The following is a 16,217-nucleotide window of genomic DNA, read 5'->3' as shown; positions in this document are numbered from 1 at the left end:
ACATTTCAATCAGGATTACTTACATACACGAAAGCTTTTTAAACTGTTATTTAATTTGCTTTGTTAGTAATTTTGTTCATGAGAACCAAAACTTGCAACTGAATTTTAAACCAGTACCCTTACCATGAGTTTTAACGTTTTGACAAATATGACTGTTTTGGTATTTGTTTACGTATTTGCCCATACAGCGTAATTTCCAATCAGCGCCCCTAGCGGATTATATCATAACTTGGAAATAGTATGGGCCAATACGTAAACAAATACCAAAATAGTCATATTTGTCAAAACGTAAAAACTCATGGTAAGGGTACAGGTAACCTAGTTAACCAATTAACGTTTGGTCTGGATGACAATGGCGCCCCAAGTTATTGGACCAATTATTTTCTATGGGGGATCCCATATTCTATGATATGAGTTATGAATAAAATGAGTTTTCTGGGAATAATACGAATAACGAAGTTTGTAAAAAGATGTTTTTAAAGAGAAAAGGTAACGAATGTTTTTAAAAAGATTTGTTTCATGAAATCGCAATAAACGAGCATCCATTCTACCTGATGGCAAGGGACCACTGCCACCCTGTCTTCGTCTCGTACAAGAAATGAGAACAACATTAACGACATAAAAAAAATATGCAGTAATTATTTTTAATTCTAGTTTCGTTTTATGTCCTCTTTTGCTATTTTTTGACAAGGACGTTGCAGTTCGCACGATAGTAAGTGGCTGTTGTCGCCCATGTACGTCTGTCGTCAACTCCACATAAGATTAGTTTGTTGATGTATTGTTACCCCTGAGGACTATGTTGGAATGAGAAAAATAATTGACCATTAATTAGAACATAGCAGCGCTTAACACTTTTGTTATTAGGGCAGAGCCCGATAGAACGGCATCGCGTTAGGAGGACTCCGGTTGTGTTCCGTTGGAAATCCCAGAGTTCTCCACTAAACGCCGAGGACGGCCACCGGGGGTTTAGTGCGGTTAAAGTCCTACATAATCCGGCGTCACTCCCATTGCGTCGGGTACCTTTTGAAGGTATAAAATTGATTTTAAATAGAATTGTCAACAAATTCTAAAGTATACAACTTTTGATATTTGACTATTTGAAAAACGTTTATATGCAATAATTCTGCTAAACATACTAAACTTTTTAGTCTTGTCAATACCTTACTAAACCGGCGAATTTAGTTATATAATACAATGCAAAACATAATTTTATTATTGGAAATTTTATGAATGAAATCGAATAAGAAAAGGTCAAATGTACAGGTACTCGTCCCTGATTTTAACTTGATAAAGTTTTTGGTATTTAGATGAGAAGGAGTTTTTTAGTCTTCATTAAATGTTTCAAAGTAAAAGTTTGGTTTGTAGATGAAAATGAACTTTGTATTGTGGTTTTGAAAGCCTCTCTATAGAGTATTCAACATGACATTTAAGAAAGAGTTACTTATTACGGTACTGAAAAACATTAAATAAAAGTTTTTATATTCAAGTTACTACTTGTTCATTTGTTTATTTTAGTTAATACATTATTTATGTTTAGGATATAATTGTACCAAAAATTCATGCATTCCACGTCATGGAACATAGTAACTACCGTCCTCGGACACATGTGTAAGTTCCATATAGTACAAAGAATATCCGAAACTCGTCACAGATACGTTGCCACTTATGAGTACTAAAGTGGAACGCCTCGTATGTTAACATCTTTTAAAACAAAACATAGCAGCACATAACACTGTTCTTTAATACAGAAATAGGTGTGGTGATGATGATATATATGGATACCAGTGAATATGTTGATAAGTCGATCTACATATAGATATAATATGTATATATACATTAATATATTTTTAATCATAATAAGCAATAAGATTGTTTAAATTAGGGTAAATAAATGAAGTAATTGGGTCTCTTTTACCACACACACGAAACTTATCAAATTTTATATAACTCTCTCACCAAATTACAGAGCTGTCATTAAAAATGTACATTTTTTACTTGTTAACTTATTCACGCTTGGTGTGTATATTATGTACGTACATTTAGAGCGTTAATACAATGGGATCAATCGCTCAAATCTCGGACGTGCGAGCATTTGACGGGCTGACAGCGCCGAGTGTCGCAGAGCGTTAAATTATGCAAGTTAAGCGGCCGACCTGGCACATTCTAGACTTACAATTCCCCATTCGGTTGTACGTAGGCCTTTGTAAATCCATAATGATCTAGACTAGAGTTTCTAAAAAACACTAGCGTCATAATACGTTTTAAAATTTTAATTGAAGTAAGGATATAATTAAGGCGAAGGACTATGGCTGTTTTCACATTGAGAGGAAATCTGCCCAACGGTGGGAGACTAACGATATATAGACTCAAATTGTTTGTAGAACTAAAATAAATATTAGCGTCACTTATATAAATTTATTAATAAAAATTGAAAGCAATGGATTTCATGAAATCAAAGATTGAAGTACTCTTCAATCAATTTTCAAAGCCCACTGGGAATCTACAATTAAATAAGTTTAACAACCCGTAGTAACCTACTATAGTTTTAATGAATACTACCGCTTTCATCTTTAAATATAAAATTTTCGAAATGTTCTTTCGAAGATTTATAAATCAACTAACGGGTAATTCCTCATTCAACACTCAATTCATGGTATATAAGCTTTATATTCATGGAAAATTAAGAATGAGTAAGAAAACCAAATATACAATCCCAATCAGTTGTATTGCATGTTACTACGTGTTCGATTGTCCAAAAAATTCATTTGTAACAGCCGTTAGGATGAATTATGAAAGGAAATACATTTATAATAATGTTTATCACTTAATACGAATCCAAATTAGTTTGTAATAACATAGCACCTTCTTTCCTATAACGCCATCTATTGACGCTCAGATAAAACAATTCGTAGCGCCGTAGCATTGTGTAGCTCGTAGCAGACTTACCTAACAGGTTGACATCCATCGCCCGTCTGATCACCGAAAATGGCACCCATTCTAGTTCTCCGAGCGCACACCACGACTCGCAGTTGACGATCGCCCATAGACCTTGCGCGCCCTCTGGTAGATGGTCCACGATGTAGAGCGACGCTGATAGGATCTGCAAAGGTAGTGGTTGTTCAAACAAAATGTTACGTAAACCTGCCGCCAGATACCCTTACTTGTTGCTTCCATAATTAAAGCTCTCTCGTAGTTAAATATAGATTCAGCGTTGTATTTTTAGATTGACTACATATGGATTTGCCTTTCTAATGATGATGAAAATAACATACGCAAATTATATTACACGGTTTTGTAAATCACGTTTACGTCGTATGTATTCCCGGGATGTCTAACTACGTCACGAAACTGACGCCCACAGTACATTGAAAAATCAATTTCTTTTTTAGGTTAACGTTCCAGCTGATTGCTAGACGTCAACCTTGCTAAGAATGTCTGTAAAAGATACGTAGATAATAAACGTTTAAAATATTGGTACATAGAACTATTAATGTGTTTTCCATGTGAGAATTCGTCCAGGAACAATCCGGCAAGAAAAATAAATTTAAGATGTTAATTATGTTGTGTACCGTAAAGGAAAACGATTAGTTTGAAAAAAAAAAATTTTGTTTCATTAACAATGTTTCTACAAAAACAAGAACAAGGGATCATATTTTAGGGTTCTGTTTAGAAATATATTTTACAGTGAACTATATTATGTTACTCGTATTATTAAATTTTGTATCGTTATGGATAGCTAGATGAATAGATGATACAATAAGTGTGATAAGTCGCAGCGTGGCATATCCCAATCATTTTTACAGTTTTGAAAATAAAGTTTTCAAGAGTGTGTGAAGTTTACTAATCTGCTCTTGGCCAGCGAGGTAGATTATGGCCTGAACCGCTCTCACTATGGGAGACGATCCGTGCCTAGCAATGAAACAGTAATGGGCTGACGACGACATAATAGAAGGTGGTAGAACCCTCTGTGGTTCGACTCCGGCGGCACCACCGCCACACCTATTTCTACCTAACAACATCAGTGATCTCAGGTAGTCTAATCCTATCTGGGGTTGATTACAGAGGTCCATGGGCGGTAGTAGCCACTTACCATTAGGTGGACTGCATGTTCGTCTGCTACTCTTATATTATAAAAAAAATACAAACATATTGTGTGATATACGGAACCTGCAATAATTGAGACCGATTCATTCATTTGTCTTTTTTTCGAAAAGTATACGAGACTGTGTGGGTAGCACCTGCGCCTAAGGCTTCACCATCGTTGCGAAAATTGAGTTCTTTAAATAATTCCGCTTTCAATTAGAAGTTAATTATTTTTAGAATTTGTTTGTTTATTCGTGTTTTGATACCCTCCTTCTTTCTTGTTTGTTCTTAATCATTAATGAAAAAGAAAACGAAATCAAAGTAAATTTATAGAAAAAATGGAATAAGGGAACATTAACTGGTTGTACTCGTAGCTTGCACACTAGAAATCCCAGTGTAATTAATTAGAGGGACAAAGATATATAACAAAAAGTAAAATAAAACGAAAAAAATGTCTATAAAGAGGGTATGTATATCTCTGACCTTTCTAATAATTATGATCAAAGATCAGAAAAGGAGCTTACTGTCCACCTGATGGTATACTGACACTGCAGCCCATGGACAACCTCAGATAGAATTATATTCCTACCTGCGCACGGCCACAGATAAGCTATCTTTGAGGACTAAGTTGTAATACCTTATATAAATGTCTCTTCCTCTCCACACCTTTCAAAGCATAACACTGCACCGCATAAAACTACTGTTATAAGGCATACATAGATAGAAGTTAAAATGGTGATATTTTAACACGCTTTTATTAGCTTGGGTTGTATGTATGTATGTATGTGTGTATGTATGTATGTATGTAACTATGTAACTGGATCTTTGAATCCGATTTCTGTCCACATTGAAAGTTCAGTTTAATTCAAAATTTTGAAGAATTATCGAAAACCGACAAGTGTCTCCTACACTTGTCCAACAGTGGGACAGTAGTAGCAGTAGACAATAGTTGACGAGGGTCTGGTTAAAGTTATTTCTGGGCGACAATGCTAACTTGTATGTATACTTTTATGTATAACATTTTATGTATACTAAGAGTATGTTCGCTATGTTTTAATTACATTCAGAAATCATAATTATTATATTTTGCGTATGCCTATATATTTACGATTAGTATATGTGAAGCAGAAGGTGAAGCTCGTTTAATTATAAACAGTTTTGTGTAACAATTTCTTGCATAATGTTGTAAATAAGCTGGGTTTCCTTGGGACGGCACTAATCCACATAATTTATCACCTCTAAAAAGCCCCAAACACCGCATTTTATCGTAAAAATTGCCATTCTGTATTTAGCTTTATGACTATCAGAGTGAAGTACTGTATCAGAGTGATGTACTTACCAACTTTTTGCTCTATCATCTAGAATATTATTTACGAGTGCTTTACAAACCTAACAGGGACTGATTCGTAAGTTATTGCAGGTGAGTATAGGAATAGAAAAAATATTATTTATACAAATTATTTAATTAAATTCACAGATAATGTTATATATAGATTCTTTAGGGCTTACGCTTGTTATTAATAATAATTAATCAATGCAATGTTTCGGGCATCAGAAAATTTGGTCTTTAGTAGATAAAAATTGGATCGATTGTTTATTAATAACAGGTGTGAATAGAGAATAAAACTTAATCTTAAAGTTTTGATTGAAAGTATTGCAATAAGTAAAAAAAAATGGCGTTTACGGCTTATAAGGAAATTCTTACTATAGTTACTTTGTGGTTAATCACAAATCGATTACGTACTATGACATATCCCTGTGACCTGATTATGAACGTATTCCTCATTATTCCAAAACACTTGTACAATATTATAATACAATAAAGTAATGTATTACCCAATTTTACATGCACAATATAACGTAGGACTGTCTAAATGTCATAAATATGTAGCTAAATAAGATAAAATGTTCGAATACGAACTTTATAGAAGCCGAAGAGGTACCAAGTTACAAGGCTCCGAGGACGTGGGCGGCAGCTCGGCCTTGTAATTGTAGGATTTTCTTATTCTTTCCCGACCCCAGTTAATTTTGCGTACAACCACAAATTGGCGTTTGCTGGGAGCGGTACATGAACTAGATTCGTTTGTAAAGACTTCATTAAGCTTAACAATCAAATAGGTACGCATTAAAACAATAAACGAATTCTTCCGTTGTTTTACTGTTGAGCTTTTAAGGTTTAAAAAATTAATTATTATGACAATTAATTCTAAAAGTGAATATTTAAATTGACTGATTTAGGTCATTCATTTATGTAAATGATTTGGAACAGATTCTGTTTTAATACTGTAAGCATTTTCTTAAGACATGCTAATTAACAATTAATAAGTACTATTAATATATTTAATTCATACATGTTTTAGTAACACCGAATAAATAATTTTGTCGTGGGTTTTTCATACTTAAGAAATGAGTGGGAGAAAGTTTTTAATCGCTCGAAGATTTTATTACTTTGTATAATCCAGAGAGAGTATTTAATTTACATATATTTAAATAAGTTATGTGGGCATGCTGTACGGCGTAACTTAATATAAAAATATAAGGATAAGAAAAACATTTAATTTAATCATCTGAAAAAAAACCACGTAAGGTTTTTTACCAATGTTACCTTACTCAAAGTAAAAAGTCATAACATGTATTACGATATGGCGAAAACCGCTTTCCATATTGAAATTGACTGGAAATAGCTTGAACGTGTTGATTGGATAATTACCTGAGTTTCTGAAGTAACATCGAGTTGCAAAGTGTGGAGTCGTCCGGAGCAGTCCTCTTTCAACATGTCCGCGTCAATGTTGCCAGCCTTGGTCTGGAAGCCAGCGAACACGTGGTAGCCCAAGTCGTCGAGCCGGCGAGCGAGCGCGTTGCCCAACACGTTGTCACAGCCGGTCACCAGCACAGCCTTCCCCGCCGCCGTCACCTGTCACACACATATCCCGGTTTTTATTTATAATACATGCGTCAGTATTAGTCGCGGTTATAATAATATACATACATTCTATGTCTATCTTCGTAGTACGAACTTCGTACTGCGTACATAATGTATGTATGATTGGTTCCAATTAGAAAGGATATTTTTGGACCCGATAGGTAGCGTTGTTGTTGAGACCTATTTTCATGACAGGAATGGACTATTTGGGCCTCTAGTATTAAAAAAGGTATGGCCTCATGAAAAAACATATATATTTTGGTAGGTAATCTATTTATATACGGAACATTCCTCAAATCGAGCTATTTTGATAATGGTGTGTTTTGTAACTATGAAAATAAACTTGTGAAACAATTCTATGTTACGAGTAATAGACACACATAAATATTTAATAACGTGAATCTAAATATATACTGTCACGGTCACTCTAGTTCATCGCTGCATTAAATCAATACAATTAATTGCTTGTATAGCTTTTTAAAGGTGGTAGAACCCTTTGTGGCTCGACTCCGGCGGCACCACCGCCACACCTATTTCTACCTAATAACAGCAGTGTTAAGCGCTGCTGTGTTCCGGTTTGAAGGGTGTGGTAAGGGAGACAGACTTTTCCGAGGCGTTCCAGCTTAGTCCTCAGGGGTAGCGGCGCATCTGTGGCCGACCTCAGGTAGGAATATCTAATCCTATCTGGGGTTGATTACAGATGTTCATGGGCGGCAGTAGCCACTTACCATCAGGTGGACTGCATGCTCGTCTGCTACTCTTATATTATAAGAAAAAAAAATCTTATGCAACCGTCTACATACATATGTAGAGCCCTTCTCCGTCCCAGATACGTAAGTAAGTAGGTACATGAATAAGTCAAGTGTCCTGATTTCAGTTTTAATAAAAAAGTTTGTTATGATATATTACATTTTTAGGGTTCCGTACCCAAAGGATTAAAACGGAACCCTACTAAATGCACAAATACTAAAAATAAAAACATTAAATGGGGGTCGCCATACAAGAAATCGCAATTTCTCGACGTTTTTCGTTTTGTCTATGGACATCTGTAATCAACCCCATATAGGAATAGATATTCATACCTGAGGTCGGCCACAGGCTCGCTGCTACCCTTGAGGACTAAGCTGGAATGCCTCGAAAAAGTATATCTTCCTTACCATACAAACTTTAACCGTCTTCTTCAAACCAGAATACAGCAGCAATATTAGTTAGGAATGAGCGTTGCGGTGATGCCGCCAGAGTCTAACCACAGAACTTGCTAAAATGTTTGCTCCATTAATTTCACAAACGAAATAAAGTTATTCAGTAATTGTTTCCTTATAAAGTAAGAAATGTATAATTAGTAGCGCTTGTTGAGTTGGCTGGCCTGCTGCCGTGCCTTCAGATATAACGGGCGACGAAATGAAGTTTTCGTTGAAAATAGACGACGACAGGTTGATTGATGTCGGTTATAATAACTGGTGAGTGAATATTTTATTCAGTCTTTGGTAGTACCTAACCATGCGTGACGCAGTGAGCGAGGTTAACTATTTCAGGGTTTCTTAATCGTTAATACTTAATCTTACGTTTCTCTCACTGTTGCAAGTCAAATGGTGTGTGTTTAAATAAATGGAAACTAGATTTATTTCTTTTTTGTTTTAATTCTGAATGGTAATTCTCTTTTTCTATACTCGTTAATCAATCTATCAGATATTACAACCATATTTACAAATTCTCACGAATATATATACAATATATATAAAAATATAATTATACAAAAAAACTAAAGGTAATATAAAAATTAAAATTTTAATGTAAAACAATGATAAATTATTGAAATTTTCAACATTACTTTATTTTTGCGATTGATCTATTATCCTTCGCAACATCGTCGACTATTACGGTTTTACAATGAGGCGCGGGTGGCCACTCAGAGTGAAAGACGTTTAGACCATAGTCCACAACGCTGTCCAAGTATGATATACAAACGCCGCTAACAACATTTTTTAAAGTTCATTAAGACTTAGATTTCGTCGCTATGTTTTCAAAGTCGAAAACAAATAAAAATTAAAATTTCTTTCGAAAAATGAAAGACACGTGTATGGAATTATAATCTTGGCTCTTATATATCAATATATCTTGGCTGGATCTTATTACTAGAAAAGGATCTTTTACGCTTATTATTTGCTTATTCTTATCTCATTCTGTGTATCATAACACTCCCACGTATCGTGAAAACCGTTTCGCAAACTATTACAAACGATTATATTCGTACGTGTAATATACTTGTTAGTTAACATAAATTTAAAGTAAGAAAAGATCTCTATATAAGTATCTTATAGCACTGTCTATTCTGTGGAAACGACCGTTAACCTATTTTTAAATTGGACTTTCGAATGGAATGGATGACGCAAGTGACTGTACCGACGTTGGCACAACATGCTGCAAACTCTACATATTTGTCCAAATTGACTTAAAATGCATGTATAGGTATCCTTTAATCACTTTAATGAAAAACTAACATAAATGAAAATACAACACATAATATGATATGACTCCTTTCTTATAATAGAAGTAGCGAATGAGTTTGCAGTTCTTTCAACCCCCGATACGATATTCGGTAATTGTTTCCTTATAAAGAAAGAGTGTTATGTGAGATCGGCCACAGATGCGCTGCTTCTCCTGAGAACTTGTACTACTACTGTCCCACTGCTGGGCACGGCGTACCTCTCAGTATGAGAAGGATTAGGCCATAGTCTACCGCGCTGGCCAAGTGCGAATTGGTAAACTTCACACCTTTGAGGACTATTTGTTTTAAGATCTCTCAGGTATGCAGGTTTCCTCACGTTGTTTTCCTTTACTGTTTAAGCAAGTGATAATTAATTTCTAATGTGCACATAACTTTGAAAAGTCTGTTATGTGCACATTAGAAATTAGAGGTCTGGGATTTGAACCTCGGAATCCTCGATCAAGAGGCTGAGTTTATTAACCTATCATTAATTTATACTTTTACCTAACCAATACTTTTCGGAATGCATCGGATTAATGTCAGTCCATTCTCCCTTTCCACACTCTTCATACCAGAAAACAAAAGCGCTTAACTCCGTTGTTATAAGACGGAAATACTTATGGGGATGGAGGGAAACCACAATAAGTTGTACTTTTTAACTTTACATTTACAGTATACTGTTATAAGTTATTTGAATAGATTATTTTATCAAGGACACAGTAATTAACTGTTATTGTTAAGGATGAATTTAATTACAAGTTCTTATTTAGTTAACTGTCGTCGGTCGGCCGACTGCCCATCAAACATTGTAATTTAATTTTAACTGACTTCCCTATCTGATCAAGTTGAAATTTCATAAGTATAAACCCAAAGACCGTGCAATATTATGATAGTTATTACTGATAATTTTCGACGAATGAAGACATTCTGATAATGAAGACATAAGGCTATAGGATATCAATTGCAAACGTAATTTTCTTTTATAATTTTGACGTAGCAAACAACTTTGCAGTTTATCTATAGTCTGATTCATAATTAGGTGTCCAAACTGTAAACAAACAAATGTCACCGTCAAAATTAATAAGTAACAAAAACATTAACAAACTCAACACAAAACGAAAATTTTACAATTATTCACAATTTAACAAACGCGCTATAAAAACGATAATACATTGGAGTTCGAATACAATCACGAAAATGAATAACATCAGCTACGAAACTTAAAAATAACGGCACAAGAAATGATTTGGGTTCCGATTGTGTTACCATTATCACATTTTAATTTTCTACCATAAACCTTGTTTTTTATTATTATTACTGTATGAAACGAAATTGAGGTAATATAAATATTAGAAAATGTGAATTGATCTTAATTTATTTAAATTATTATTTTATTATTCTTGTAGTAATTTAATATTGTCAAAAATAAGAAACTACCATTTGAAACCTATTTTCTTGAGAGGTCAACACCTTTGTTTACATTTTGGACAATTATGAATCAGACTATAATGGTAAATAGTTACTGGCCACACATGATCATCCCCAGGTAAGATTAGTCTTACTTGAGGCCGGTATTGATGACTTGCTACCCCTAACTTGGAACTCCGCGATAAGTATGTCTCCCTTACCCACACCTTACAAACCGGAACACAGCAGCACTTAACACTACTATTATTAGGCAGAAAAACGTGTGGCAGTGGTCCCTCCGGAGTCTAATCGCAAAGTAAGTGGCTCAAGTTTTGGGCTCATTAGATGCACGATATTCTAGTTATACCCAGGGTCACAAGAATTACAATACTGCTCAAAATATATGTAACAGAACATGTCTACCTTTTAAGGGCTTGTTGTGAATCGTCTAGAGATGTTATCAGACTTCTCTACCTATCTAACCTATTATTTAAAAATGCCTTACTATAACATTTCAATATAAAAGCGTGGGCTTTTCTCGAAATCTAACGTAAATGTTAGTCAAACTTCGAAGGAGCTACCTTTAAAAATCCAAGCTTAATAATAATAGGTCAGACTGGAAGTATTAGATACAATAGAAATGTTCTTTTACACTTGAACATCGTTTAAAATAGGTTAATACTTTCGTTCATTTGTTCTCAAACATGGTGTACAGGTGAACAAATTTTACGTCTATACTTTGTTATAATGATATAATAAATGCCGATCGAAGCAATGGGTATAATGCAACATTGAGATACTCTCCGAGCACAGGCGAATAGGCGCGAATACGATTATATAAATAGCCTGTACATCTATTTGTTATTTGCGACCTGAATATTGAATTTCATCCGTTATTAATAAATAATATCGATCTATGCAATTTTTGCGTGCTAAAGAACTAAATTTATCAACATCTAGTATAAAGAGATTTTAAAATGATGATCTTTGGTAGATCAAATCATTAGATGGATTGATTTATTAATAACGGGCATAAATATTGCATTAGACACCCACCAAAATAAATTTGGCACACGCCAAACATTTCAAGACGAAATAAACAATTAGAACATGTCTATTGATAGTGTTACCATGTTATAAAATCATGTGGTCTTTAATTTTATGTTTCCAAGGCGTTAAAAGCTAAACAGTAAATAAAACTAACAATGAATCTCGTAAATTTTATTTTAAGAGACTGAAGAGTCTATAACACTTATTGGGCTACTCCCAATATCAAAGTAGATCAGAAATCTCTCAGATCTTATGGAATTCTTCGACAGAATTGGTGTAAAACCTAACGTCTTTTAAATTGATCTTTTTATTATTTGGCGTTTAAAAGTTATATATTGAATTTTATTACCTACATGTTATGTCACAACAAGACAAGCAAATCGTTTCAGTCATTTTAAAAAGAAACAATGTTTTTAATGTTTTATTATTGTACAACCATAGATTAGTAAAGTAGTAAAGTACTTCGCCGCCTTGAAATTGAATGAAGCCGCAAATGGCTTATTATAGTAAGTTATTTCGTAGAAAATTTACGAATAAATAACTAATACTGCGTAATTTTCATGATAATTAAATAATTTATAATAATAATTTCAAATATTTTAGGGACATTTTAGCACGGAGACGTGGCAAAAAATTTTTACGCAACTGTTTCAGTTCTTGAGGAGTGAGTAATCTTTACTAATCTATGTGTACAACAATCATTTTAAAAATAGACACGTACACGACACGAATTCCATAATGCAGGTACCTAAATCATGGATGACAGATAGATACGCTTAAAACTTCGTCTACTCATTTTAGTGAGGAATATATTAACTCCGAGAATTTTATTTTTATTCGTTTTTTGCGAAGTGTAACATTTAAAAACTGAACAAAATTTTCTTTCACTGAGTGGAAGATTCATTATTTGTCACATTTTTGAGCCAATTTTTATGTGTCATGCAAAGAAGTTCATGTTTTAAGTGGATTAAGAACGTCGTGAATCGCAATTTCATGATTTTGATATTATCGTTGTTAAAGGAACGTGAATTTAGGTATTTTAACGATAAATCTTTAAAGTAATCGACAAATCTAAAGGCCACGAATCTTTATTGACCACATTCTATCTTCATTCCATATTTCAATAATTAATTTAAATTTAAGAGTTTAAACTTTATTTCAGCAGCGGTAAACTCTCAAAGTATCGTTTGCATATTTTTTATAATTCGTAATATGATTTTTTTGCTCATTTATTTTCACCATAAGGGCGGATTATTTAGAATGGGTTTTTATTTCGGCTCCTACGAAAGAGTGTTACGTAAATCCAAAACCCAAGCCTTGTAATTGTGTGTAAAGGAAAATAAAATAAAGGTATTATAACAGCGGATTACGGGATCTTCTAATTTTTATAATACACAATCTCAGGGGAAATTTTGGAAATGCGTTGTGGGTGTAGAACCACCGGGATGTGCTATTAGAAACGTAACGAATAAAGCACAAAATTCGCCATTATGTTCAATTAATTTTTAATTCATTCCGTCTTCGGCGTTCTTAGGAGTAAATTTAATTACCGTGAATACTGCATGAATCTAAAATGTATTTTTATTCATTTAAGAAAGCTTTTCCGCCTTATATATAAAAATCGTATATATTATCGAATCTTATGCGTATACGTAACCAGATAGACAGAATTAAAAAAGTGATTTGTGTTTGTGGAAATTAAGACTTAATAATTAAGATCAAATAAAGACTATTAGTTGATTATAGTAATCCCAGTGGCTAAATTCGACCATTAAAAATATTTCCGACGCGTATTTTTATCTGGGAAAATCATTTGGCTTTAACGACTCCCACCTGCGTTTCACTGCACGTACCGAGATGACACATACATTCTACAAATCTTTATTGTAATACCCAAAACAACGTAAAATGTATTATAACGATACGTGGTAATACTGTAAAAAATTTGCCAAGTGCAAGTCGAATTCGCACACGGATGGTTCCGTACCACCAAAATGTTGATATTTTTTTAGTTCTAGTATTTTTATTATAGCAGCAATTGAAATGCTTTATGAAAATTTGAACGGTCTTATTATGGTTCAATCTTCGATCACTAATAAGAACTAGATACACAATCCCATACAAAAATGAACTTAAAAAGTGGCGTCAAATTGACGCTAATAAAAAAGAAAAAAAAAATTGACGACCGTGGTTTGTCACTTGGACAAGGAATTAGTGGAGACGAACTGTCATTACTTTTAATATTTTTATTAGGTCGAAGTAATTTATTTTAATGAACATAATAATAATTTATCAATGAAAGTAAGTAATATGCAGTCACAATTTATTATAATAAAAATATAATAAGTTTAAAATTAAAATATAACCAAATACAAGTAATTTAATTAAAAAATCAACAAGCTGTTTACGCCGTTATCCAACGAAATATATTGCCCACGACTAAATAAATATGTAGTAAACCAACATTTATTTCAATTATTTTTACCTGACTGCCAAGGAAGGGTTATGTTTTTCGCGCGTATCTTGTATGTTTGTCTTTATTTATTTGATCGGATCTAACAAACGGCTGGATGAATGTCGACAATTAAGGTGTCATTATATTCGTCTCAATGACCCGAGTGTCCTTAGATAGGTGTTAGAAAAAAAATCAAGATGGCGGATTTTTGGCGCGAAATAGTAATATTTCAAAAAAAGATAACCGAACCTATCGAGTATGATATCAAATGAAAGGAAATTAAACGGAGATTATAAAAACATATAATTTGTATATATATAAAATAGCAAGGTGACTGACTAATTGACTGACTAAATGATTTTTTCATTTTTCAGAAATCAACGTACAGCCAAAACCGCTTAATTTAGAGTTCTGAAATTTTGCACATGGGTTCGCTATATAGCGTAAATAAGTACTAAGAAAGGCCTTTTGGAAATTCTACCCCTAAGAGGGTAAAACAGGGGATGACAGTTTTTTTCAAATCCTTTAATTTTGAAGCAACTACTGTAAAATTTAGTATTTGGCTTTCTGGATAGGAATAAAGACACACCTATTTATCCCTTTCCGAAAAATCAACCCCATAGAGGGCAAAATAAGGGTTAAAGTTAATTTGAACAACCGTCAATTTTGACGCAAACACTATGAAATTTTGTATCTGGCTTGTTGGATAAAAATAATGAAATTCTACCCCTAATGATATAAAATAATTACTAGAACTTTGAATTACTGAAGTTAGATATTCTATAAATCGTAAATGGTGGATGTTTTTCCGAAATAGTAACACGTTTTAAAAAAAGTTAACCAAAACTATGGAGTGGGGTATCAAAATAAAGGAAATTAAAAGGTGATTACACACATATTATATGATATATACATGTGTATAACACATCGAGGTGACTGTCTGACTAAATGCGTAAGTTGCTGCGCCAGACACCAACGTAAAGGGAAACCGCGGATCTTTAGCCTGCTGGAATTTTACACATAGGTTCTTTATATAGCGTAAATGAGCCCTACGAAGATAAAATAGGATAATATTGTTTGAACATCTTTTGTTTTTGAAGCAGATACCTATTATAAAACTTTTTTTTGGCTTTCTTGTTAAAAAATGATGAAACGCCTATTTCACTGTTTTTGAAAATTCTACTTCAGCCTTTATAGTGCAGTCGGGCTTTTGATTATTTTAATTAAATTACTTCCTTACTTTGTAGTGACAGAAATCCATTGTATATTTCTTCTTAAATTTAGAGTTTTTTCCAACACCTATCTAAGGACATTTGGATATTTGAGACGAATATAATGACACCTTAACTGTCGAAATTCACCCAGCCGTATGTTAGATCCGAGGGAATAAAATGCAGTGCAGCTAAAGTCCGCTTATAAAGATACATACAAGATACGTGCAAAAAACATAACCCTTCCTTGGCAGTCGAGTAAAAATAAAAATATGGAATTAACAGGATGCCATTAATTCCCTTGAATAAAGTGAGTTTATTGGAAAACAGTCTTTTCGATGGATTTTTATTTTTTTTCCGTATCTTTTTTGGCTATGTTAAGCAATCTTATTTTAGTGTATCTTTCGACAATAGACTTTATTATAATAATTCTATGACTATTGTCGCGGCAGTTGGATGAAAAGACATCATAAAATATATTAAATAATAATTTACTTAATAATTTAATTTCACTCATTTACTATTTACTCATTGCCTATGTTTAATTATTATACAAAACAAATATTTTTATATAACAAAAAAAAGAAAAAAAAAATTAAA

The 16,217-nt window shown here is 33.3% G+C and overlaps 1 protein-coding gene across 3 annotated transcripts in view; it reads right to left on the bottom strand.

The window, feature by feature from the left end:
- The window catches only part of LOC140744942 (D-beta-hydroxybutyrate dehydrogenase, mitochondrial), a 51,848-nt gene that overhangs the window by 9,909 nt on the left and 25,722 nt on the right, over positions 1–16,217 (bottom strand). For all 3 annotated transcript variants that reach the window (XM_073076664.1, XM_073076665.1, XM_073076666.1), the window contains exons 4-5: positions 6,794–6,997; positions 2,947–3,100 (exon numbers count right to left, since the gene is read on the bottom strand). In XM_073076664.1, coding sequence (XP_072932765.1) covers positions 2,947–3,100; positions 6,794–6,997 — 358 coding nt within the window. The remainder of the gene's footprint in view (positions 1–2,946; positions 3,101–6,793; positions 6,998–16,217) is intronic.

Source organism: Epargyreus clarus, unplaced genomic scaffold (genome assembly GCF_041222505.1).
Source record: "Epargyreus clarus isolate Ecla_fem2 unplaced genomic scaffold, WU_Ecla_fem_2.2 ptg000009l, whole genome shotgun sequence".
In the NCBI taxonomy this organism is placed as follows: Eukaryota; Metazoa; Arthropoda; class Insecta; order Lepidoptera; family Hesperiidae; genus Epargyreus; species Epargyreus clarus.
This window is presented reverse-complemented; position numbering and strand designations above follow the sequence as displayed.